At 42.7% G+C, this 25,320-nt stretch overlaps 1 protein-coding gene across 1 annotated transcript in view; it reads right to left on the bottom strand.

Moving 5' to 3' along the window:
• Positions 1–23,858, bottom strand: part of LOC126272355 (uncharacterized) — a 102,483-nt gene extending 78,625 nt beyond the window's left edge. Inside the window, exon 1 of the mRNA XM_049975162.1 lies at positions 23,710–23,858. Within this exon, the coding sequence (XP_049831119.1) occupies positions 23,710–23,852 (143 nt within the window). The 5' untranslated portion in view covers positions 23,853–23,858. The remainder of the gene's footprint in view (positions 1–23,709) is intronic.
• Between the last annotated feature and the right edge of the window lie 1,462 nt (positions 23,859–25,320).

The raw sequence follows: 25,320 nt of genomic DNA, 5'->3' as shown, positions 1-25,320 counted from the left end.
TACCGATGAGGTGTGCCTTCAGAAGCTTCAGACATCCATTTTACCTGCCATCCGAGACTTGTATGGAGACGGAAGTGTTTACTTTCAACAAGATGGAACCCCAGCCCACTACCAAAATCGTGTTAGGGCGTATCTCGACGAAAATCTACCAGGAAGATGGATAGGTCTTAGAGGTGCTGTGGAGTATCCACCACGTTCCCTAGACCTGTGGGGAACACTAAAGGACGTCGTTTATCGACAAAAGCCACGCACATTGGATGGACTTCGAGAATCCATCGTACGTTCATGTGCAAATATCCAACTGAACACGTTGCAGTCAGTAGTTCGTGCTGCAGTTCGGCGGCATCGTTTGTGTGTGGATGTTAATGGTGACCATTACACTTTCACCAAAAATGAGACAACTCCGTCGATTAGTTTACGAGTTATGGACTTTTAAACAGTGGATACATTTTTTGGACCCCTCTGTATTTATAAGACACTTAACTGCAAAAAAAGTTTGGGTAACAGAGGAAGGAGGCCTACTTAAGTTGATCAACGGTAAAAGTACAAAATGTTTGGGGAAAGACTGGAATACAGGAATATGCCACTTAGAAATGAAATAAATATAAAGTCCAGAGAAGCAGGAAAAATTTTTGGAAAAAGAAGAAGATATTATTGTCTAAAGGACTGATTGCGCATATAGAAAAGCCAAAACAATATTTGGTGAAAAAAGGAAGGGTGGTGACATTGAGAATGCAATAGGGATTCCACTGTTAAACGCAGAGAAGAGGGCGTATAGGTGGGAAGAGTACATAGAACGCCTCTGATTACCTGATACAAGAAATTCAAAGAGCTCTGGAGGACTTGAGATCAAATAAAGCTGAAGGGATAGAGAACAAAAGATCGGAATTGCTAAAATAATTAGGAGAAATGACAGCCAAACGATTATTGGTGTTAAGAAACTATGAGACTGACGACGTACCATTGGACTTTCGGAAAAACATCATCCACACAATTCTGAATATAGCTAAAGCAGACAGGGGCGAAAACTATCGCACCAACAGTTTAACACCTCACGCATCCAAGGTGCTGAAAAGAGTAATATACAGCAGAATGGAAAAGAAAATTGAGTAACTGTTAGATGAACGGTTTGGCTGTAGGAAAGATAAAAAAATGAAATGAGCGTATGCCACTGTTGGCCGGGAGGCCCCATCAGCGGAGGTTCGGCCGCCAAGTGCGAGACTTATTTCAGTCGGAGCCACATGGGGCGACGTTACAACCCAGTTAAGCAGGCGGATTTTAGGAAAGATAAAGGCACCAGAGAGGCAGTTCTGATTTTGTACATGACAACAGAAGAGAGAGTGAAGAAAAATTAAGGCGGCCTCATAGGATTTGTCGATCTAGAAAAGAGTTCGACAATGCAAAATAGTGCAAGATGTTCTAAATTCGGAGAATGATGGGTGTAAACTGTAGAGAAAGACGGGTAATTTACAATATGTACAAGAACAAAGAGAATACAGTAAAAGTGAGAGACGAAGAACAATGTGCTTGGATTAGAAGAGATGTAGGACAGGGATATATTCTTTCGCGCCTACTATTCAGGAAGCAATGTAGGATTTAAAAGTAGGGTTCGAGAGTGGGATTAAAATTCAGGGTGAAAGTACACCAATAATAAGATTTGCTGATAGCATTGCTATCCGCAGTGAAAGTGACGAGGAATTATGGGATTTGTTAAATAGAATTTGGACTGAGAATAAATCGAAGAGAGACGAAAGTAATATGAAGCACCCAAAGGGTTTTACCAGGGGAAATATAAAGACCAGCACGTGGGCTGTGGTGTGTAAGGGGAATGCAAAGATAACACAATCGCAACATCATTCACAGTTAAAAATTTCTAACAGAAAATTTATTTAAAAATTGGCAAGCTTAATGTGATATAGCAACCTTTGTTAATTTCATGTTTTTATAATAATGACATCTTAAAGAGAATTTTTTTAGATCTCACTCAGCTTGAACAATCTCAGATACATTTAAAAATAATCCGTTAAAAAAGAAAAAAATTAATGATCACCTTAAAGAAGATAAAAATTTCCTTAAAAACCCTGTGTTATTAACAGCTTTAACAAAACCCAAAACAACATTCAGAATAATGGTATTTTAAGTACGATGTTCGCTTTACGAATTTAGCAATTGTTAAGGCAATCAACATATTGAACGTCTAGCAATTTCCTAAATTCGTGCTAAAACTTAAGGCTAACAAATACTGACGTTAAGACAATGACAGACTGAATTTATAACATCAAGAATACCCCGTTACTTACTTCATTTCAGAAACAATCACTTCTCAAGACATACCACTGGCTGCAATTGAAAAAAAAAACAGTAATTGTGTAATTTACAGAGATTAAATGAATGTCATGCACTCGCACAGAATGTAAGAAAGTATTGGTAGCCACACCCTTATATACACTTTAGCTGCCAAGTGGCCAGCAAATTAAGAGCGACACTTTAACAGAAACCTATAAAAATGATAATGCAACTGTTGTGTACGTAACTTAGTCCATTATCCAAGGACAAGGCGTTCCCCATTTCTCTTTGGTCTCAGCAAAATATTACATATTACTGCATTGGGCATTTTTCTTCCTCCATCAGGTGATCGGCCCAAATCATTTGGACCACCATAAACAACTGGAATTGCTTGTCCAACAACATGGAGGGAAAGGAGACCAGTTAAGGGACTAGAGATTACAACATGCCAAGGAGCAATAGCTGGTCCCAGCGAAAGCTCATATTGCTTAAATGGGCGCTTGGCGCATGAGCATTGATACAAGTGTAAACTCCGTTATCTGACAAGAATGAAACCTGAATGTACCAAGTTACTGGCAGTCTGCACTAATAAGGTTCAATGTATGTACTTACATCATGCACGACATGACAAAGAAGCGTTTACAGTTGTGAATCTTAACAGACTAGGTGATGTAATTCATCTGGCCAAAGCTATACCACCAGCCCAGATGCAAGTGTATGCTTGATCCTACTACACTTGTGAGACCTTTAACCGGAGTACAAAGTTCCAAGCATTAAAGCTGATTTATGAGAAACATTCACAACCAGCTTGTGATCCAACTCGCCACTTTACGAACATTGGTTACACTCAGATTTGTTCGAAGCGCAGCGAGGCTCAGCGTCTTCACTCGCCGGAATTGGTCCCATCAGGCAGCGGACACAATGGTATCAATAGACACGAGAGCACCATTTCACAGCTTCACGGACCTCCGCAGAGTAGACAATTGTAGCCGACCAAGGCGGCAGCAGTCGACTGACTAAGGGCCAGTCTCCATCCCGGCACATCTCCAAACCCCCTCTCGCCGTTCGCATGCGTTTCCTCGCTAGCGCCGCAACCCTGACCTATCGTGGGTGGTTTCTCGAAATTCTCGGCAAGGATCTTCTTACCGAATGAAAACGTCCCCTCGCATTGAGCGCCACGGTTCTATCATAAATGAGACTACTGAGGAACTTAACAACAAAATTGGTGATCAATCAATAAACTTCTTCTTCTTTATCCGGATGCACCAATTATATCTTCCCTTCCCAGTAATTAGCAACGTAGTTTGCTTTGTCATTGACTTTCAAAATATCATCTTTAGTGCATGTTATAGACATATCTGGGCAAATCAGTAGGTGGTCCAAGTTCTGTATTGCTCCGCATTCACACCTATCGCTATCACTGTAACCCCATTTAAATAGGTTTGATTTGCACCCAGTTACTCCAGTACGCAGCCGGTTTAATGAACTCCAAGTTGTAAAAGGTAGTTGAAATCCTGCAGATCCCTCCTCAAGTAGTTCCATTGTGGAGTGTGGCACCATTTCTTCCCAAAGAGATAGCAGCCTTGCGACGGGCTTGGTGGCGAGCTCTTCAGTAGTTTCAATGAAACTCCTGCGGGATTTCAGCCGGACACGTTGTTTTCGGTGCATATGCATCGGGTGTCGAGGATCATTCATTTGTTTTGATCTTTCGATCTCTGCAGCTACTTGTCTGCGGATAGTGGGTGGTGCTATGCCTATGATGGGATAAATGATGTCTGTGGGAGTTGGTTTGAGGCATCCTGTGTCAATACGTACAGTTTCGTTTACGGCGACGTCAACTTGCTTAGTGTGAGCAGAGTTCCTCCTAACTGGCGCCGCAAATTCCGCTGCTGAGATACTCAGCACCAGACCCGTGGTGCGCAAAACATGTGGTTGAGCTCCCCACGATGAACCTGTTAGCTTCCGCAGAATGTTGTTCCTGGCACAGACCTTTGTTTTAGTGTTGTGACAGTGCTGCTTAAAAGTAAGTGCTCTGTCCAATGTTACTCCCAGGTACTTTAGGCTGTTTGTATGTTTCAGCTCTTCCCCTTGCCACATGACTCGAAGTTTCCGTTTGGCTTGTTTGTTTCTAAGATGGAAGGCGGATACTTGAGATTTACTAGGGTTTGGTTTGAGATTATTGCCGTCGTAATAGGTAGCAAGTTCTGTTAAGGCTCCTGTGAGATTCTCCTCCACTTGTTCAACGGTTTTATCCTGAGTGGCCACTGCTGCATCATCAGCATATATGAACATTCGTGTCTGGTGGCTGATGGGAAGATCATTGGTATAGATGTTAAATAATATTAGAGCCAATACACTACCCTGTGTAAGTCCATTTTTCTGTGTCCTCCATCGGCTGTTTTTAGATTGTAAGGTTACATAGTAGCGTCTATTCTGTAGCATGCATTTCACGAACATAGAAAGGGTGTAGTCCTTAGTGACATTATACACTTTCTGGGTAAGCAACTTACGGTTAACTGTGTCATATGCAGCACTGAGATCCAGGAATGCGACCCCAGTTACTTCTCCGCTCTGATAGCCATCTTCGATGTACTGTGTGAGATTAAGGATTAGGCCACAGCATGATTTTCCTGGCCGAAATCCAGCTTGTTCGTTAATGAGGGCGTTGTCCACCTAATCAGCTATGCGTTTGAGGATCATTCGCTCCAGCACTTTAAATAAATGACAAAGCAGTGAGACAGGCCGAAAATTTTTAGCTTCAGCTGGGTCTTTCCCTGGTTTTAGTAACGCAATAACCCGAGCTTTCCTCCACAGTTTAGAAATTTGCATTGTTGTAATACCGTTATTCATTAGCTCTAGGATCCATGCTTGTACTCCTGGTCCAAAATGTTTAATTTGCTCAGGTCTCGGATCATCGAGGCCAGCGGCCTTAATGTTTTTCAAATCGTTGATGGCATCTTGTAGTCCCTGAATGAAGAACGGGCGAGCTAAGAACTTAATCTCCTCGTTCATTTTTCTTTTAATTTTGCCATTCATGATCTTCCTTTTAGTTTTTCCGTTCATGAGTAGTTGGTGAGCTATCTGATCAGGTGTAGCTTCACTGTAATTTGGTTGTGGTTCTATTGGGTCGTTGTTGAGACTTCTGACCAGTTTCCATGCCTTCCTACTGCTGCGCTTCTTGTCCGTCTCTTGTAGGAGGTTACACCACTTTTCCTTTCTCGCTTCGGAGATACCAGACATCAGTACCTCACCAGCCTGGATCGTTTCCTCTGAGAAGGGGTCCTTATTGTACAGTTCTTCATACTTTTTCAGAGCTTCCTTGCTGCTACCATTGAGTCCAGCGATATACTGGGTGCTGCACCCTCTACGTATGCACCGTCGAGAGATTTTCTTGACAAGGTCTATAAAAGTTTCATATGATTGTATCTCTGGTTTAATCTCCAATATCTCCTTATCAAGGTCCTGTGTGAAATGTTCCCAATGAGCTTTTTTGAAATTGAAGCGTCTCTTGAAGGGCATTACATCTGATTTGATTACTGCAGTAATGCCGCAAGTTATTGCTCTGTGTCCCAATGAGCTTTTTTTGAAATTGAAGCGTCTCTTGAAGGGCATTACATCTGATTTGATTACTGCAGTAATGCAGAAAGTTATTGCTCTGTGTTGCGATCTTGGAATTGGGTCCTCGATTTGCTTTACAGTTTGCAGGGATACCTTTTCGGAGACAAAGATGTTATCTGGATTATATCCTCGTTTCCATCTTCCGCTGCTAAATGATGCAGGCAACTTTGGGTCATGTATCAATTTCAGTTTAGCCTGGTCTGCCCAGATCTCCAGCATTTCGTCATCGTCATTTGTCTCTTTATAACCCAATTATGAGACCGTGACAGTTAAAATCTCCTAGTACAACTTTAATGTTTTTTGAATGGAAATTTCCAGGCTCCGTAAATTTGAACCTCGCACTGGGTGGTTTGTACACGGATGTTACAGTACATGTATGTAGCTCAATAGTTAAAATTTCTATATTTTCTTCGCAGTTCAGAGCACAGGAGCATATGTCTAAGTTCGGTTTCACAAATATAGCACTTCAGTACCTTTCGTGTGGTCTCTCAAGAACTAATTTCATGCTCTGTATTTTTGGTCTATGGCTAGTTGGTGCCCTGTGTGTTTCTTGCAACACTAAAACATCACAGTTGTTTCATTTGCACATGTCAGATAATAAAATTTCTTTATTTACAGATAAGCCTTCAATATTGCAGGAAGTTGTCACTAGTGATGGTCTTGATAAAGGCCTTTTTTGAGTCTCTTCGGAGAGTTGTTTTGTCATCTTTGGTTTTGGTGCTCCGGTGTTTGCAATAAATAAAGTTAAGGGATTCTCCCACAACGACAAAATAACCTGTGACGGATGAGGCAAGGAGGACATAAAAAGCAGGCTAGCACTGGCAGTAAGAGTATTTATGGCCAAGAGAAGACTACTAATATCAAACATAGGCCTTAATTTGAGGAAGAAATTTCTGAGAATGCATTTTTGGAACACAGCATTAATGGCACTAAATCGGTACGCATGATACAGCATGCGCTACCAATACGTTCCAAAACGCCGTAAATAAAAACGGGATTTTCCTGTGGTTCATCCCTCGGGTATTAATGGCGACATAATGGTAGAGTGAAGTTTTTTGGGTAGCCCTTGGGCTATGGACATTTGTATGTCCAACAGAACAGAGCCAAAGTTTCAATATTACATACTTCCTGCAGTTTAGATAAATGGAGAAAATGGGTCGGTTCTTTTTGCATTAGATGTTGTTAACAGTGCGCTTTAAGAGGCTTATAGAGGCACCGTTTAATTCATGGGAGTTTGGGAGCAAAACAGAAGAAAGCGTTTTTCAGCATTTTTCGCCGTCAGCAACTGGCGTCTACGCCTAGATAACTAAAAGGAGTGAGCTGCTGCGTATTCTGTAGGTATTTATCTAGAACTGCCATCTTTCCGATTTGAAAAATCTTTATTCTATTGGGGAGAAACCGAGTCGTCGATTCCAAGACGCCTATACACAGCAAGGTGCCATGGTTTCTGCGATACATACCTAAGATCACGATCTCGATCAACCCTTCAAATTTTCTTCGTTTCGACTTACAGAGCATCGAAGTTACCTCACTTATACGCACGTAAAATCCGATGCGAAGCGAAAACATTAGTTTGTTATCTGACGTAGTACGGAGAACTTCGCTGTAAAGTGTCTCAGTTAACATCAGAAGGGTTTTTGGAACCCCATGTTATAGTACTTCAGCACTGAGGTTTAAAATTAGTTTTCAGAGAGAGAGAGAGAGGGAGGGAGGGGGGAGGGAAGATAGTGAGAAGAAACATCAGCGATGGGAAGGAATGGATGAATGAGAAAGTAACAGTGAGAGAGAGCAAGAGGGAGACGGTGACAGTGAGAAGAGACAGAATTAGTAGGGCAGAACTAAGGAGACTGTGGCTGTGAGACAGGAGATAGTGACGGTTAGAGTGACACAAAGAGATAATTACAATGTTTTGGGCTGAATGAGTGTGCGAGAATGGGTAACTAGGAAACTGTTTGCACTGCTGTTGATCCGATATTGTTTCATAAAGTCAAGAGCTCTTGTTGCATTGGTCAAATTGTTACTTCTAACTTGAAGTGTCTGGAAGTGTTTCATACTGTTGATTTGTGGAGTTGGTATGAGAGGGACCAATCATCTATTGGCTTAATTTAAGACGGCAAAATTAAAAGCTTAAAATTAAACGAGTTTGTCTCCTTTGATACCAAGGGATAATTCTAATCCTTGTAAATGCTTTTCATTGCAGATTTTTATGTGTGTGGGTGTGTGGGCGGGGGGGAGGGGGGGGGGGCAAGGGGAGAGTGATTTAATAGACTGTGTTGAGTAATTTCTCGAACAAGCCCTTATTCAAATTGAGAGTTGTAATTATTTGTTTTGTTGTTGTTGTTGTTGTTGTGGTGGTGGTCTTCAGTCCAGAGACTGGTTTGATGCAGCTCTCCATGCCACACTATCCTGTGCAGATTTCTTCATCTTCCAGTATCTATTGCAACCTACATCCTTCCGAATCTGCTTAGTGTATTCATCTCTTGGTCTCCTTTTACGATTTTTACCCTCCACACTGCCATCCAATACTAAATTGGTGAAAACTTGATGCATCAGAAAATGTCCTACCAACCGAACCCCTTCTTCTACTCAAGTTGTGCCACAAATTTCTCTTCTACCCAATTATATTCAATACCTCCTCATTTGGCATTCTTCTGTAGTACCACATTTCTAAACCTCCTATTATCTTCTTGTCCAAACTATTTATTGTTCATGTTTCACTTTCATACATGGCTAAATCTATATTCGATGTTAACAAATTTCTTTTCTTCAGATATACTTTCCTTGCCATTGCCAGGCTACATTTTATATACACCCTACTTCGACCATCATCAGTTAATTTGCTCCCGAAATAACAAAACTCAACTACCACTTTCAGTGTCTCATTTCCTAATCTATTGCCGTCAGCATCACCCGACTTAGTTCGACTACATTCCATTATCCTCGTTTTGCTTTTATTGACGTTCATCTTATGTCCTCCTTTCAAGATACTGTTGATTCCGTTCAACTGCTCTTACAAGTCCTTTGCTGTCTCTGACAGAATTACAATGTCATCGGCGAACCTCAAAGTTTTTATTTCTTCTCCATGGATTTTAATACCTTCTTCAAATTTTTCTTTTGTTTCCTTTACTGCTTGCTCAATATATAGATTGAATAGCATCTGGGATGGGCTACAAACCTGTTCATTCCCTTCCCAACCACTGCTTCCCTTTCATTTCCCTCAACTATTATAACTGCCATCTGGTTTCTGTACAAATTGTAAATAACCTTTGGCTCCCTGTATTTTACCCCTGCCACTTTCAGAATTTGAAAGAGAGTATTCCAGACAACATTGTCAAAAGCTTTCTCTAAGTCTACAATGCTAGAAACGTAGGTTTGCCTTTCGTTAATCTGTTTTCTAAGATGAGTCGTAGGGTCAGTATTGCCTCATATGTTCCTGCATTTCTATGAAATCCAAACTGATCTTCACCGACCTGTTTTTCCATTCGTCTGTAAAGGATTGGCGTTTGTATTTTGCACCCGTGACGTATTAAAGTGATAGTTCGGTATTTTCACATCTGTGGACACCTGCTTTCTTTGGGATTGGAATTATTGTATTCTTCTTGAAGTCTGAGGGTATTTCGCCTGTCTCATAACATCTTGTTCACCAGGTGATAGATTTCTGTCAGGGCTGGCTCTCCTAAGGCTGTTAGTAGTTCTAATGGAATGTTGTCTACTACTGGGGCGTTGTTTCGTCATTGGTCTTTCAGTTCTCTGTCACACTCTCCACGCAGTATCATATCTCCCATTTCATCTTCATCTACATCCATTTCCATAATATTGTCCTCAAGTACATCGTCCTTGTACAGACCATCCATATACTCCTTCCACCTTTCTGTTTTTCCTTCTTTGATTTGCGTGCCTCAGCGATACAGATGGCCGTACCGTAGGTGCAACCACAACGGAGGGGTATCTGTTGAGAGGCCAGACAAACGTGTGGTTCCTGAAGAGGGGCAGCAGCCTTTTCAGTAGCTGCAGGGGCAACAGTCTGGATGATTGACTGATCTGGCCTTGTAACACTAACAAAAAAGGCCTTGCTGTGCTGGTACTGCAACGGCTGAAAGCAAGGGGAAACTACAGCTGTAATTTTTCCCGAGGGCATGCAGCTTTACTGTATGGTTAAATGATGATGGCGTCCTCTTGGGTAAAATATTCCGGAGGTAAAATAGTCCCCCATTCGGATCTCCAGGCGAGGACTGCACATGAGGACATCGTTATCAGGAGAAAGAAAACTGGCGTTCTGCGGATCGACGCGTGGAATGTCAGATCTCTTAATCGGGCAGGTAGGTTAGAAATTTTAGAAAGGGAAATGGACAGGATAAAGTTAGATATAGTGGGAATTAGTGAAGTTCGGTGGCAGGAGGAACCAGATTTCTGGTCAGGTGAGTACAGGGTTATAAATACAAAATCAAATAGGGATAATGCAGAAGTAGGTTTAATAATGAATAAAAAATAGGATTTTTTTGCAAGGTAGAGTAGGGGAGTTTATTACATCTACATCTACATGACTACTCTGCAATTCACATTTAAGTGCTTGGCAGAGGGTTCATCGAACCAAAATCATACTATCTCTCTACTATTCCACTCCCGAATAGCGAGCGGGAAAAACGAACACCTAAACCTTTCTGTTCGAGCTCTGATTTCTCTCATTTTATTTTGATGATCATTCCTACCTATGTAGGTTGGGCTCAACAAAATATTTTCGCATTCGGAAGAGAAAGTTGGTGACTGAAATTTCGTAAAAAGGTCTCGCCGCGACGAAAAACGTCTATGCTGTAATGACTTCCATCCCAACTCGTGTATCATATCTGCCACACTCTCTCCCCTATAACGTCATAATACAAAACGAGCTGCCCTTTTTTGCACCCTTTCGATGTCCTCCGTCAATCCCACCTGGTAAGGATCCCACACCGCGCAGCAATATTCTAACAGAGGACGAACGAGTGTAGTGTAAGCTGTCTCTTTAGTGGACTTGTTGCATCTTCTAAATGTCCTGCCAATGAAACGCAACCTTTGGCTCCCCTTCCCGACAATATTATCTATGTGGTCCTTCCAACTGAAGTTGTTCGTAATTTTAACACCCAGGTACTTAGTTGAATTGACAGCCTTGAGAATTGTACTATTTATCGAGTAATCGAATTCCAACGGATTTCTTTTGGAACTCATGTGGATCATCTCACACTTTTCGTTATTTAGCGTCAACTGCCACCTGCCACACCATACAGCAATCTTTTCTAAATCGCTTTGCAACTGATACTGGTCTTCGGATGACCTTACTAGACGGTAAATTACAGCATCATCTGCGAACAGTCTAAGAGAACTGCTCAGATTGTCACCCAGGTCATTTATATAGATCAGGAACAGTAGAGGTCCCAGGACGCTTCCCTGAGGAACACCTGATATCACTTCAGTTTTACTCGATGATTTACCGTCTATTACTACGAACTGCGACCTTCCTGACAGGAATGCGGGTAAGCTGCTGCAAACAGCATAGTGAACGCATTACTGTGACCAAGATAGATACGAAGCCCACACCTACTACAGTAGTACAAGTTATTATGCCAACTAGCTCTGCTGATGATGAACTAATTGATGAACATTACGAATGGCTCTGGTAATTTACTGACACGGCTACAGATTTTAGGGAAGTCTTCTCAATTGAGTAGAAAAGTAGCGCAAGTACGGAGAAAGTGACAGAGTATGCTATTAGAATCGTTACAAATGCAGTTATCAGAGAAAGATATTACCAGAGGATAGGCGACTGTTACTAATTATAATTTGGTTGAACAAGTGAATCTTATTTTGTGTTGGATGTTTTTTTTCTTTTCTTGTAGTGTTATTGCGTCACACCTTGACCCGTTTATGAACACGATTCACGCTAATTTTACTCTGACGTATTCTTCTAGTTTAAAAGCATGCTTCGGGCCAGAACATGCAGCAGGGCCCTTGGCTTCCACGGGAGGCGCTCTGAACGACTCGGTTTCTTTTATAGCTATTCAAACGCAACTCGTGACCCGATTCCACAGTCTCACTTGTGGCAGTAAAGGTTTTCGGACTTGAAGTCTATGCTTCGATAGTTTGGTCAATGAGAGCATTCCCTGAGAAAGCCAAGGTTCCTTTCCTCTTCGAGCCTCGGTTCAGCACACGGTTTAATCTGCCAGAAAGTCTGAAAACAGCGCACACTCAGCTGCAGTGCGAAAGAATATTTCCGAATATTGCACTGGGATTACGTAGAGCGTAAGTTTCTCATAATATCAGAAGATAGCAAACCAAGCACTGCTAAAGGTGAGTGGTCGTATGTGAGGATTTCGAGGCGTGGATGTCTCACGTAACGGACAGCACCTTCTGTCGCTCCCAGTATCGTTGCTGTAACGACTGAAACCGGAGCTCCGATTTCTTCTTTACCAACTTCGTCCTTTCATGGGCTTTGAAATCACGGAACGGCGCTACAAATCAAATTCATAGTGAAATCAGTTTACTTGATAGCCTAGAATTAAAATACAAGCAGATGATGCATTATCGGCACAGTTCATTTTCAGATGGCGATTAGCGTGTTCGCGATAAAGAGTGGAATGTATGGCTGTTCCCCTTCAGTGACTATCTTATGGAACATGTGGCTGTGCAATGCAGAGAACAGTCGCTCGCCTACGACTACGGTACTCGGCTCTCATCTGGTGTATACACCCCAAGAAACTGTCATAAAGCGCTTGTTGTTCCGAAACCTGAGTCAGATGCGTGCTGCAAAACCTGACACAAAACAAAACGCATGCGAATAGCGTCATTTTTACTGCGGCAGCAGTGAGATGACGACGAGAAATACTTGGACGAAATGAAACGTTAGTTAATCACACTACTCCTTATCCCAGAAACAAAGCACACGTCTACGGATTCGTGTGTAAGAATACCTCAAGAGAAACGGCAATCTACGAAACTCTGTCATAGTGGCGAATCTTTCAGACAACTAGCGAGTAGTGATCGGTTCAGTTCTCGACTACTGATCATCCCCCATCGGCTCAGTGCACTACTCGTGTTATGAAGAAGTCGTGGCAACGTTATCTGAAAATACGGCACTAGACTGTATTACCAAAGTATCCGGAGACCTATCAGTGGACATTAATATGGGTTGTATCAACCCTTCACTCTTACGGAGGCCTCAACCTCGGAACAAAGTGTATGAAAGTCTACGGAGGAGTGGCAGCCCATTCCTTGTGAAGAGCTGAAACCAGGGAAGATAATGGTTTTGGACGCAGGGGGCTGGAGCGAAGTTGACGTTCTAACTTGTATCAAAGGTGTTCCGCTGGTTTCTAGTTGGGCCTCTGGACAGCCTAGCCCATTTGACGAATGTAACTGTTCACAAACCACTGCCTCACAGGTACTGCTTTATGACGGGTTGCTTTGTAATGCTGACACAGTAGTCAGCATCGAAATTTTCCGCTACTTCAATCTGTGCACGATGCTGTTAAATGTGCTCATATCCTTCCGTATTTAGAGTTTTCTTAAATACAGTAAGGGGACCACACCCTACCTGGGAAAACATCCCTAGACGCATCACCTCACTGTCGGTACTACACATTATGTTAGTTAACATTCTCCAGGCATTCAGCAAACCAAACAATTCCATCGGATTGCCACAGGGTAGAGCGTGATGCATCGCTCCAGATCATTCGTTTCCAGTTACCCATCGTCCAGTGGCGTTACTCTTCACAGCACCTCCAGCGTCGATTCCCACTTAAACTGCGGAATTATGTGTTTTAGGAACAGTTGCTCGACCACGGTACCCCCTTCTTTTTAAATCCTTACGCGTAGCCATCCTGGTACCTGGACAGCTGGTAGCAATGTGGAACTCACGAGAGATTCGTTCTGCTGATTTTATGAGATTTTTTACAACTGTCCCCGCAGTGCTCGACGGATGCTGTCCATATTGGGTTAGCTGTGGTCGTTCCTTCGCGGTTGCATTTCAGAATCGCATCTCTATCAGTCGACTTGGTCTGCTTTAGATAGATTTCAGTGTCCTTGACAGATTTGCCACTAATGTGAAATGCGATAACTAGTCCACGCTCGAAGTAACTGAACTCTTGTGACTGCACGATTGTGATGTTACTTCTTCTCAAATGAGATCATTCCCCGTCTCCTTTTATACCGGCTGAAGCGCCCAACGTGACATCTAGTGGTCAGTTATGCAGTACATAGAGTTGTCCGGATACTTTTGTCCAGATGATGTATCTATAGTTGTTCTCTTTCTACAACCAATTTCCACCTATTATTACAACTGAAAAATAATTGGGTCGCGTCAATATTTTAACTGTGGCAAAGAGAAGCAGACGTTTCAGTTCCCACGGCAACCTTTGTGAGGCAGAAATTAAAAAAAAATTAATAAAACAGAACGATATGTATTTACATTCCAGTCGTTCAGCCACTCCTTTACATGTTTCAACACATTTATCCATCTCACTATGCTCCCTTTCTTTTTGTGGCCGAGAAGCTTACTTCCTGCATAACTCCAATATGCTGTCCGCCTGTATAGCTGGGTGGTACCGTGCTTGCCTCCCCCACGCAAGCGGGCCCGGGTTCGATTCCCGGCCGGGTTGGAGATTTTCTCCCCTCGGGGACTGGGTGCTGTGTTTTCCTCCTCATCATTTCGTCCTCATCACCAGCGCGCAATTCACCCAATGCGGCGTCGAATGAAATAAGACTTGCACTTGGTGGCCGAAATTCCGCGAATAGGGGCCGCCCGGCCAATGATGCCATACACTCATTACCATTTTTTCCCAATGTGTTTTAAATTGCATATAAAATCGTTATTTGCCACATTTATACGAACCATCATAAAATTCTGCAAAGCAAAGGCTGATTCTTGCTTGACCTTTCTTTAGAGTATGGTTCTATAACTGTAACATTTTAGAATTTATTTGCTATATACACAGTGTGTGCTGTTCAGTCAACACCTGTTCCTTTAAAGAAGTACGAACTGCTATAACTGGAGCTTATAATGAGATCAATTATTGTACACGCATTAAAAAGTTTTGCATCACCCTGGTTCCCAGAACTCCTGAAGATAGACGTTGACTGTGGATATTGTATCACAGACACAGTCCCTTTGACTGTTCATAGATGTCACTAAAACCGCCCAAAGATGTAAACAACCATGCGTGGGCACCGCCTATTAGACGGATGGGTCCGACAGCCGATCAGTTCCCGTCATTCCACCAGGAAGGAGATAAACGGCTCGTGTTGTCTGTAGTTCAACCACGTCTAGACGGAAGGTACCGCTGTTCGATCGCGTCCACATTGTTACTTTATCCCACGAAGGGCTCTCAACAATGAAGTGTCCAGGCGTTTCGGAGTGAACCAAAGCGATGTTGTTCGGACATGGATGAGACACACACAGGCGGGAACTTTCGGTGACATGCCTAGCTCAGGCCGCCCAAGGGCTACTACTCAAGTGGATGACGGCTACCTACGGATTATGGCTCGAAGGAACCCTGACAGCAACGCCACCATGTTGAATAACGCCTTTTGTGCAGCCACTGGACGTCGTGCTACGACTCAAAATGTGCGCAGTAGGCTGCATGATGCGCAACGTCACTCCCGACGTCCATGGTGAGGTATGGCGAGGTCCATCTTTGCAACCACGACACCAAGCACCGCGGTGCAGATGGGCCCAACAATATGCTGAATGGACCGCTTACCATTGGCATCACGTTCTGTTCACCGATGAGTGTCGCATTTGCCTTGAGCCAGACAATTGTCGGAGACGTGTTTGGAGTCAACCCGGTCAGGCTAAACACCTTAGCTACACCGTCCAGCGAGTGCAGCAAGGTGGAGGTTCCCTGCTGTTTTTGGGTGGCATTGCGTAGAGCCGACGTGCGCCGCTGGTGTTATGGAAAGCGCCGTAACGGATTTACGATACTTGAAAGCCATCCTCCGACCGATAGTGCAACCATATCGGCAGCATATTGGCGAGGCCATCGTCTTCATGGACGACAATGCACGACCACATTGAGCACATGTTGTGAATGACTTCCTTCAGGATAACGACATCGCTCGACAAGTGTGGCCAGCATATTCTCCATACATGGACCCTATCGAACATGCTTGGAATAGATTGAAAAGGGCTGTTTATGGACGACGTGACCCACCAATAACTCTGAGGGATCAATGGTGAATCGCAGTTGAGGAGTGGGACAATATGGACCAAACGTGCCTTGATAAACTTGTGGATAGTATGCCACGACGAATACAGACATGCGTCAATGCAATAGGACGTGCTACTGGGTCTTTGAGGTACCGGTGTGCAGCAATCTGGACCACTACCACTGAAGGCCTCGCTGTGTGGTGGTACAACATGCTATGTGTGGTTTTCGTGAGAAATAAAAAGGACTGAAATGATGTTTAAGTTGACCTCTATTCCAATTTTCTGTACAGGTTCCGGAACTCTCGGAACCGAGGTGATGAAAAACTTTTTTTGATGTGTGTGTCATCATCAAACAATACGGTTTGAAGGCATAACAATTTTTCTATTCCTTTTTTTTCAGCGTCTCAGTTCTCCCCCTGAGTCAACATCTTTTATCAGAACTAAACAAAATTGGTCATCAGATGCAATGGAGTCCTTTCTTCCGATTCGCAGCCATTCCAAAATTTCGTTCCAAGTTGTTCATTAGATAAAGGCTGCTGTATATGCAAAGAACGAGGAACATGTTTACCGGCAAAGCAGTAGTAGAGCGGTTTAGCGCAATGTCGTTATGGCTGCGTATCTGAAAAATGATATAGGCAGGCAATCAGGTCAAAAAGATGATTTGTTATGATTTGCTTGTGTTTCAGGTCTGACACACGTATAAATTTCAGATGATCTATTTACATCCGTAGCAGCGTTAATGCGTCTGAGCTCAACTCGGAGGCTGCTAAGTGGAGCCGCGGCGCTGTGCGAAATTTCATCATCAAATGAAGTTGCGTATGTGATACAGTTAGTTAGTTAATTGTTGATGGTGATCCGTCCGTGGGGGGTCAGGAAGGTGATATCAGGGGCAGTAGGCTATGCGAGAGCACAGATTTCATTTGCATTTCTACAGTGACCTGTAAGCACAAAAACTTTGTACGATGCATTAGAGTCGCCTGTCACTAACGAATACAGAAACGCACCTGCGAATCTGTAAATCGAGTGAGGAAAATGACTCATACCTTAGTATTTCAGTTTTTCTTACGAGAAGCTGTAAAAATGGGTCACAACATACAACTTCTAACTAATAGCTAGGCCTTAAGTTACAATGCATACCAATGAAGAGCAAACAATAAAAACTTGTGTGATGTCTGCTCATAAATGAGTGCATTAACCCTTCGCTCCTCAGGGAACCATTTTTACTCCATTAAATTCCTTCCAAAAACTGCTGTTGTCTTTCACACTAAGCACATAATGAACATGGGACGAGACAAAGCTGCTGAAATACCGTGTAGCAGTAATGTTACAGAATCTATACGATAAGAAACGCAAATATGATGCCACGAACTAACAATCATACGCGCATCAGCACTTTTGCCACTGAATTCACAGTTAATGTCGCTTCGTGAAATCTCTTCAAAAAATTATTTTCATCGCGATCTACGTGAAATCAGTAGAACAGCACATAGAGTGGTCCTGAAGACTTGTGAATTACGAAGTTCTTTATTTTATAGTTTGTTGTTGTTTTTGCATCCTCATTTTTCCCTCCTATATGGTTTACGGCTTCTTGGAATTTGCCCCTTCCAGCGTACGCCATCCTGCCTGTACCGCTCCCTTTGCCTGAGAAGTTTTGACTAGCCTGTTTATGTGTTTGTATGTTTGCAGCGCTGTAGACTGCATTAATATCGCTGACTGTTCTGTGCGACCTCTGTAAGAGACTCTGTGGCTGGACGGATATGCAGTTACAAGTTAATAGTTAGCTGTGCTAGCGGTGAGCAGTATTAGAGCGAGCGGACGGTTTGGACGTGTGTCCGTCATGGAGATTTAGTGTTGGTTGGAAATGGATTCTAAAATGATGACTGGTGTATCTGCTAATGTTTGGGAAAGGGATTTATTGACGATTATATAATTTTTGGAACTGGATGTCACACGATTAAGATAAAATCTTCTAAATACATTGTTTACTTTTCAAAAAAATCTTTCTTTCGCTAACCATATGCCTACAAGTAGTTAGAGACTTTAGTAGTTAGAATATTTTTATTTAGCTGGCTGTAGTTGCTGACTGCTGTATTTGGTGTAGTTCGTGTCATGAAGATTTTTTGAGACGTATTAAATGTATGGGTTATTGTTAGGATTTCTTCTAACTCAGGGTTATGCTTTTGTTTGCAGTCAAATATTGTGGGTCATAAATGAATAGGATAAGTTTGAGTTGTATTTATCAGGGAAACTTCTGTAGTTCTTTCAAATGATAAAAATAAGCAAAGGGACAGAAGGTTCAGTCTCACCCAGCAGTTTCAGTAGGTTCTGTTGCATTGAGCAGTTTAAGTAAAAACGTAGAAGTTTCATCTGTGCCAATTGATCTTTTACTGCCAGCATTTCTCTTTTGTGTGCATATTAATTTGATTCTGATTTTGTTTAAGTTTACTGATTTCCTTGTACTCCTCTGTGTCAGTAAAGGCTACCGGTCATGCATCATTCAAATCATCCCCTATCATCGTAGATAAATCTGTTAACTGATCCGAAATTTCGACTACTTTTTCCGATAATGTGCTGATTTCCTCCGTGTGTTTTTTTGAACCAAATTTTAGAGTGTCCATGTCTGCCTTAGTCGTGTCTACTGTGTCCTTTAAGTTTTCCTGATTTTTTACAAGTTGCGTGACCGTATCGGTAGATGCAACTGAGTCAGTTTCAGCCTGCAAGGTATTGTGATTTTCGTGAACATTGATCTGCAGTTCTTTTATGGCTGTAGCATGATTCTGTAATGCGTTTTCATGTCGCGAAGAAATATACTGAAAATGATCACAAATTTGTATTTTTACATCCTCATGGATCTTTTGATACTTCGATTCGATTTTAAGTAGCTTAGCAGTTAAATCTCCACGTGTCTGTTACAGTGTTTCTCTAATTTTGTCAATTATGTCTAACGATTGAAGCTGTTACTGATTTTGTTCCATTTGTTGCTGTGTTTGTTTCTGATTTTGTTCCATTTGCTTCTGATTTTGAATTAACTGCAATAACAACGCAAGCCGGCCGCGGTGGCCGTGCGGTTCTAGACACTTCAGTCCGGAACCGCGTGACTGCTACGGTCGCAGGTTCGAATCTTGCCTCGGGCATGGATGTGTGTGATGTCCTTAGGTTAGTTAGGTTTAAGTAGTTCTAAGTTCTAGGGGACTGATGACCTCAGATGTTGAGTCCCATAGTGCTCAGAGGCAGCCAATAACATCGCATTAGTGACTGAACATGTTCCTCTGTGCTCTTTAGCTGCGCGTTTGCACCGGCAATATTCTCATTTTGAAAAGCTGAAAATGTGTCTTGACTTAATTGAGAAAAGTGTAATGACGCAAAACCTGAATCTATGGTATCTGCAAGAATTTGTTCTGTTATTTCGCATTACTGAGGCGAATTGTTACCGAACGATCGAACGATCGATCGACAATAGTTCCCTCTTCTCTGATTGTTTCAATTTTTACCCCGTTATTTACTGTCTGTTCCATGTCCCTATGCACAGTTATCAAATTATTGTCTTGTTTATTTGTTAAGTCATTACTAGGTGATTCTAACATGCTACGCCCGTCTTCACTGTCATTTCTCATTTTGCTTTGGAGCCTAGTGTTACGCTTTTCACACGCCACGATTATCACAGTATTTATTAGGATAACACCCAAAAACACAATTTGAAAAGCAAAAATAGGAAGACACACTACAGTAGCACTAAAAATAATCAATATCTGATTAGTTGCAAACGCTACTGCGAAATACTTAGTGCAAATCCACACGCATGACACAACTGCTTTGGTCATTACAATCCAGTACAACAATGACAGACTACAACTACAAAGGGAATTCCCTATATACAATTACGCGCTAGCAGTAGACAATAACTAATTTCTAATTGTGTACTAATATTCAAACTATAAGAAAATCAGAAGATTCCAGGTCGACAGGTGAAACCTCTACCTTTTTACTTAAACTGCTGAATGCAACAGAACCTACTGGAACTGCTGGGGGAGACTGAACCTTCTGTCTCTTTGCTTATTTTTGTTATTTCAGAGAACTACTGAACTACAGAAATGATTAACACAAAAGAATGGCTCTGAATGAGGAGAAATCCTAACAATTACCCATACATTTAATACGTCACAGAAAATCTTCATGACACGAACTACACCAAATACAGCAATCAGCAACTACAGGCAACTAAATAAAACTACTATAGTCTCTAACCACTAGTAGGCATTTGGTTAGCGAAAGAAAGATTTTGTTGAAAAAGCAAACAATGTATTTAGCAGGTTTTACCTTAATCGTGTACATCCAGTTCCAAAAATTATATAATCGTCAATAAATGCCTTTCCCAAACATTAGCAGATACACCAGTCATCATTTTAGGATCCATTTCCAACCAACACTAAATCTCCATGACGGACACACGTCCAAACCGTCCGCTCGCTCTAATACTGCTCACCGCTGGCACAGCTAACTATTAACTTGTAACTTCAAGTTCATCTAGCCACAGGCTGGAATGAGATTTTCTCTCTGCAGCGGATTGTGCGCTGATATAAAACTTCCTGACACATTAAAACTATGTGCCGGACCGAGGCTCGAAGTCGGGACCATTGCCTTTCGCAGGTAAGTGCTCTACCAACTGTGTTACCCAAGCAGCTTCAATTCTGCCAGTACCTCGTCTCCTACCTTCTAAACTTCACAGAAGCTCGTCTGCTCTCTAGTAGAGCACTTGCCCGCGAAAGGCAAAGGGCCCGAGTTCGAGTCTCGATCCGGCACACAGGAAGTTTCACATAAGCAGGCTACTTACAAATTGTATCTTGCTAACAACTGGAAAACTGGACATAGAAACAAACTTTCAAACAAATAGCTAGGCAGCGGAAATGTTCCAGATGTCTTATTACGCGTCCTTCTCAAAGGTACAATTACTATATATGTGTTTCGCAACGTACTGTACAGTGCATGGCGGAATGTACATCGTATTAGTGTTATAGATTTTCTTTCTTATTTATTTCGAGTTCTGAACGAGAGAAACTGACTGGCTCTATGTCTCTGTACGCATCCTAATCGCTGTTTCCTGCTCTCATTATTCCTAGGCGAGATGTAAGTAGATGGCAGCATAATGACCACACAATTATCGATTACAGATTCTCCCAATTTACCCAAAGGGATTTCGCGAGATCTGTGTCTTCTTTTTTCGAAATATTGGCTTTTGCATTGCCCGAACACTGCTATTATACTTTTGTATAGACTATACCTAGCTGTACACCTCTGAATTCTTTCGACGTCTGCTGACAAGCGTATTTGAGAAGGACTACAAACAGGAGATCAATACTCTGAGATACTCGCACTGCCGTCGTGTATGTAATGTCCATTACAGATGCATTTCATTTTCCCAGAACCCTTTAAGCAATGATGTATATAATTACAGCAGCATATGAAAAAGATAACATTCATTATTTTACGTTATGATTGACTTTAGGCCAAATAGGGGTGCATACTTTATCAGCGAACTTTGGATCACCTACACAATGAGGCAAAATTTAATTTGTAAACAAACTGAAGTAGGTTCTCCTTGGCAAATGCTATTCCGCAAAAGACTTTCTATTTATGTAGTACATAAAAAGTTGTGAGTATTACTTACTAATTTGGTTATGCGAAAAAAACTACAAACACTTGTAAATGTTCTGGATGTAGCCATCTTTGCACATTCGTGTAAAGAGACTCGTTCCATTTCATTACGATTAGTCATATAAATAACCCATGGAGATGAAAATAACTAACTAACTAGCACATCTAAGTATCTCTGATACTAATTTTACATGATCGTCACTAGCGATATCGCTTCTAAATATCACCTCAAATGCGACGTACTGAAGATACTCACAACTGTTTCTGTAGTCAGATACTATCGGGTTACTTCATTGTATTCATCCTGATTTAAAGAAAGCTGCCATTCATTACACTATATGGAAGCCTTTCCAGGTTTTCTTACGGTCGTCTCACGACTATACTTTCCTGCAACAACAGCATTGTAAGTGAACTATTTTAGGGTGCTGCTGATGCTATCTTATTAAACGATTATGTATATTCAAAATATGAGGAGTCTAGTTACGCCTGCTTCACTCTCGATGTTACTTTCGTTTCTGTGGAACATTCGCTGTCCACTATAACGTACTAGGTCGTATTAATCAAATAATCCTTCAGTGAATCACATATTAGTAAAGATATTCCGTCTGATAGTATCGGTACAGACTCGAAAGCCTTTCTCAAAATTAGGAAGGCAGAATCTACGTGTACACCAGCCTATGCACGGAGGTGACAAAAGTCATGGGATCCTCGTAATATCGTGTCGGACCACCTTTTGCGCGGTGTGGTGCAACAATTCGATGTGGCATGGACGGAACAAGTCGTTGGAAGTAGCCTGCTGAAATACTGAGCCCTGCTGGTTCTATACTCGTCCATAATTTCGAAAGCGTCGCCGGTGCAAGATTTTGTGCTCGAACTAAACTCTCGATTAAGTCTCATAAATATTCGATGGAATTCCTGTTGAGCGATCAGGGTAGCCAGATCATTCGCTCGAATTGTCCATAATGTTCTTGCAACCAGTAGCGGACAATTGTTGCACGATGACGTAGTGCATTGGGATCCACAGATTCCATCATTATTTGGGAACATTAAGTCCACGACTGGCTGCAGATGGTCTCCAAGTAGCCGAACATAACCATTTCCAGTCATTGATCGGTTCAATTGTCCCAGAGGACCCCAGTCCATTCCATGTGAACACAGCCCGCACCGTTATGGAGCCGCCACCAGCTTCCACAGTGCCTTGTTAACGGCCTGGGTCCACGACGTCTTGGGGTCTGCGTTATACTGGAACCTACCACCATACCTTAACAGCTGAAATCGGATTCATCTGTCCAGGCCACGGTTTTCCAGTCGTCTAGGGTACAACAGATGTGGTCACGAGCCCAGGAGAGATGTCTTAAACAATGACGTGCTGTTAGCAAAGGCACTCGCGTCGGTCGTCTGCTGCCATAGCCGATTAAAGCGAAATTTCGACACACTGACCTAACGGATATGTTAGTCGTAAGTCACACATGAATTTCTACGGTTATTTCATGCACTGTTGCTTTTATGTTAGTACTGACATCTCTACGCAAACGCCGCTGCTCTCGGTCGTCAAGTGATTTATTCCTGGTAATAGAAAATGCTCGAAATTTGATATTCTCGACACATTATTGACACCGTGGATCTCGAAATATTGAATTCCCTAATGATTTCCGAAATGGAACGTCGCATGCGGGTAGCTCCAACTACAATCTCGCGTTGAAAATCTGTTAATCCCCTTCGTGCGGCCATAATCGCATTGGAAACCTTTTTCACGTGAATCACCTGAGTACAAATGACTGCTCTGCTGTTGCATTGCCCTATTATACCTATCCCGGGACTCCTGTCGCCAAGGTGTATTAACTGGAAGGTGCCTTGTATGGATGTAGCAAGTTGTGTTTCACACGAGTGGTGTTTTTTTATGAATCTGTGATGCTTCGTTGAGAGAAGCTTGTCAAACAAGATAACGAGAGTCGGCAAGCGCGGAGCGCGGTGACGCCTACTTGTGCAGGCGTCGGTCCCGCGAGGGCAGCGTGACGTCATCGCGCAGCTCTGGCAGTGGCCAGCCGAAAGCTCCGCCCACGCTGAGGACGCCGCCGCCGCCGCCGCCGCTGCCGCCGCCGCCGCTGCCGCCGCCGGACAGCATAGCGCGACGACTGGCGACGCGCCGGCCTTCGCCTGCCGACTGCCGACTGCCGAATGTGGCGTACGGCTTCCTGCTTGCGTAATCTCCACACCACACCACACCACACCACACAGCACAGCACGGCACATCACCGCTTTGGCGGCAACAGCTCGCGCTATCACCGCAAAGCTTCCTGTGTATACACTGCCGGCCAACACAACACTTGTTTTCTGTATCTAAAATACTGTATTTGTTTTTCTGCGAACTAAACCTCTTGCCATTAACACTGCGGCACCAGGAACGAAATAAAGTAACGTCATTTAACTTATTTAAGATAATGACTGCAGCAGTCATTAGATGTAATTTTATTATACGGCGACCAGTTCATATGACTCGGTGCACCATCCTCATGCCTTAGCTGATGCTGAGGGGTTGAAATCCGATCGTATATACGACACCATTAATGGCCAACATCTGCCACCTGGCTTTCGTAGAATACAGTAACAGCGATGCTTTATCTGCAACCATCAGCTACCAACTCACTCCAGTCAATTGGCAGGTGATGCCTGCAGATCGAAACTGGTTGGTCCGTAATAAAGTAACATCTAAATGACTGCTGCAGGTGTGGTGGTGTAAGCTGATGCCAGAACTCCAGGCGGCAAAGAGTTTCTGAGAAGATCGATAATAGACACCAGAGCAAGTGAGCCAATCAGCAGAGAGGCCAAAGACAGACTCGCAAGAAACGTACCGCCAACGCCCTCTCAGCCACAAGTATTTAGAAGTATTTAGATCGCCGCTGCGGCCCATTCGGCCCAGTCAGTCGTATAGTGAGTGTAAAGTCACCAGTCGCGGCCCAATGGGAGTTGCAGTCATAGTTAGCACAGCCTCTTGCTCAGAGTCAGTCAGTACCTAGTGACCAGAGTAGTGTACATGGTGGGACTTGTACTTCACCAGCAGTGAGGCTCACTTGGACTATCACACTTGTACCATAACACTATCTTGAGTTAAGTAACTTCTTGTTCTTATGCATTAAGAATCCCGTTAATACATGCCCGCTGTTTGTGTTATAGAGGAGGATACCAGCCATCAAACAATATCCTCTCCTTGCTTCCCTTGGCACAAGCATACAGTGACAACCAGACAACACAAAAGTAGGGTTTCATTTTATTACATAAGTGAACAGTCAAAGTCCCATGGACCACGAACGAGATGGATGGACATACCTAAAGGTTTACTTATTGTAAAAAATGGTTCAAATGGCTCTGAGCACTAAGGGACTTAACTTATGAGGTCATCAGTCCCCTAGAACATAGAACTACTTGAACCTAACAAACCTAAGGACATCACACTCATCCATGCTCGAGGCAGGATTCGAACCTGCGACTGTACGGTCGAGTGGTTCCAGATTGTAACGCCTAGAATCTCTCCGCCACCCCGGCAGGCTACTTATTGTACATACACAATATACTGTGCAGAATACTTCATTAAC

The sequence above is a fragment of the Schistocerca gregaria genome, chromosome 5 (genome assembly GCF_023897955.1).
Source record: "Schistocerca gregaria isolate iqSchGreg1 chromosome 5, iqSchGreg1.2, whole genome shotgun sequence".
Classification (NCBI taxonomy): domain Eukaryota; kingdom Metazoa; phylum Arthropoda; class Insecta; order Orthoptera; family Acrididae; genus Schistocerca; species Schistocerca gregaria.
The sequence above is the reverse complement of the archived record's forward strand: the minus strand, read 5'-3'. Positions and strand labels throughout refer to the sequence as shown.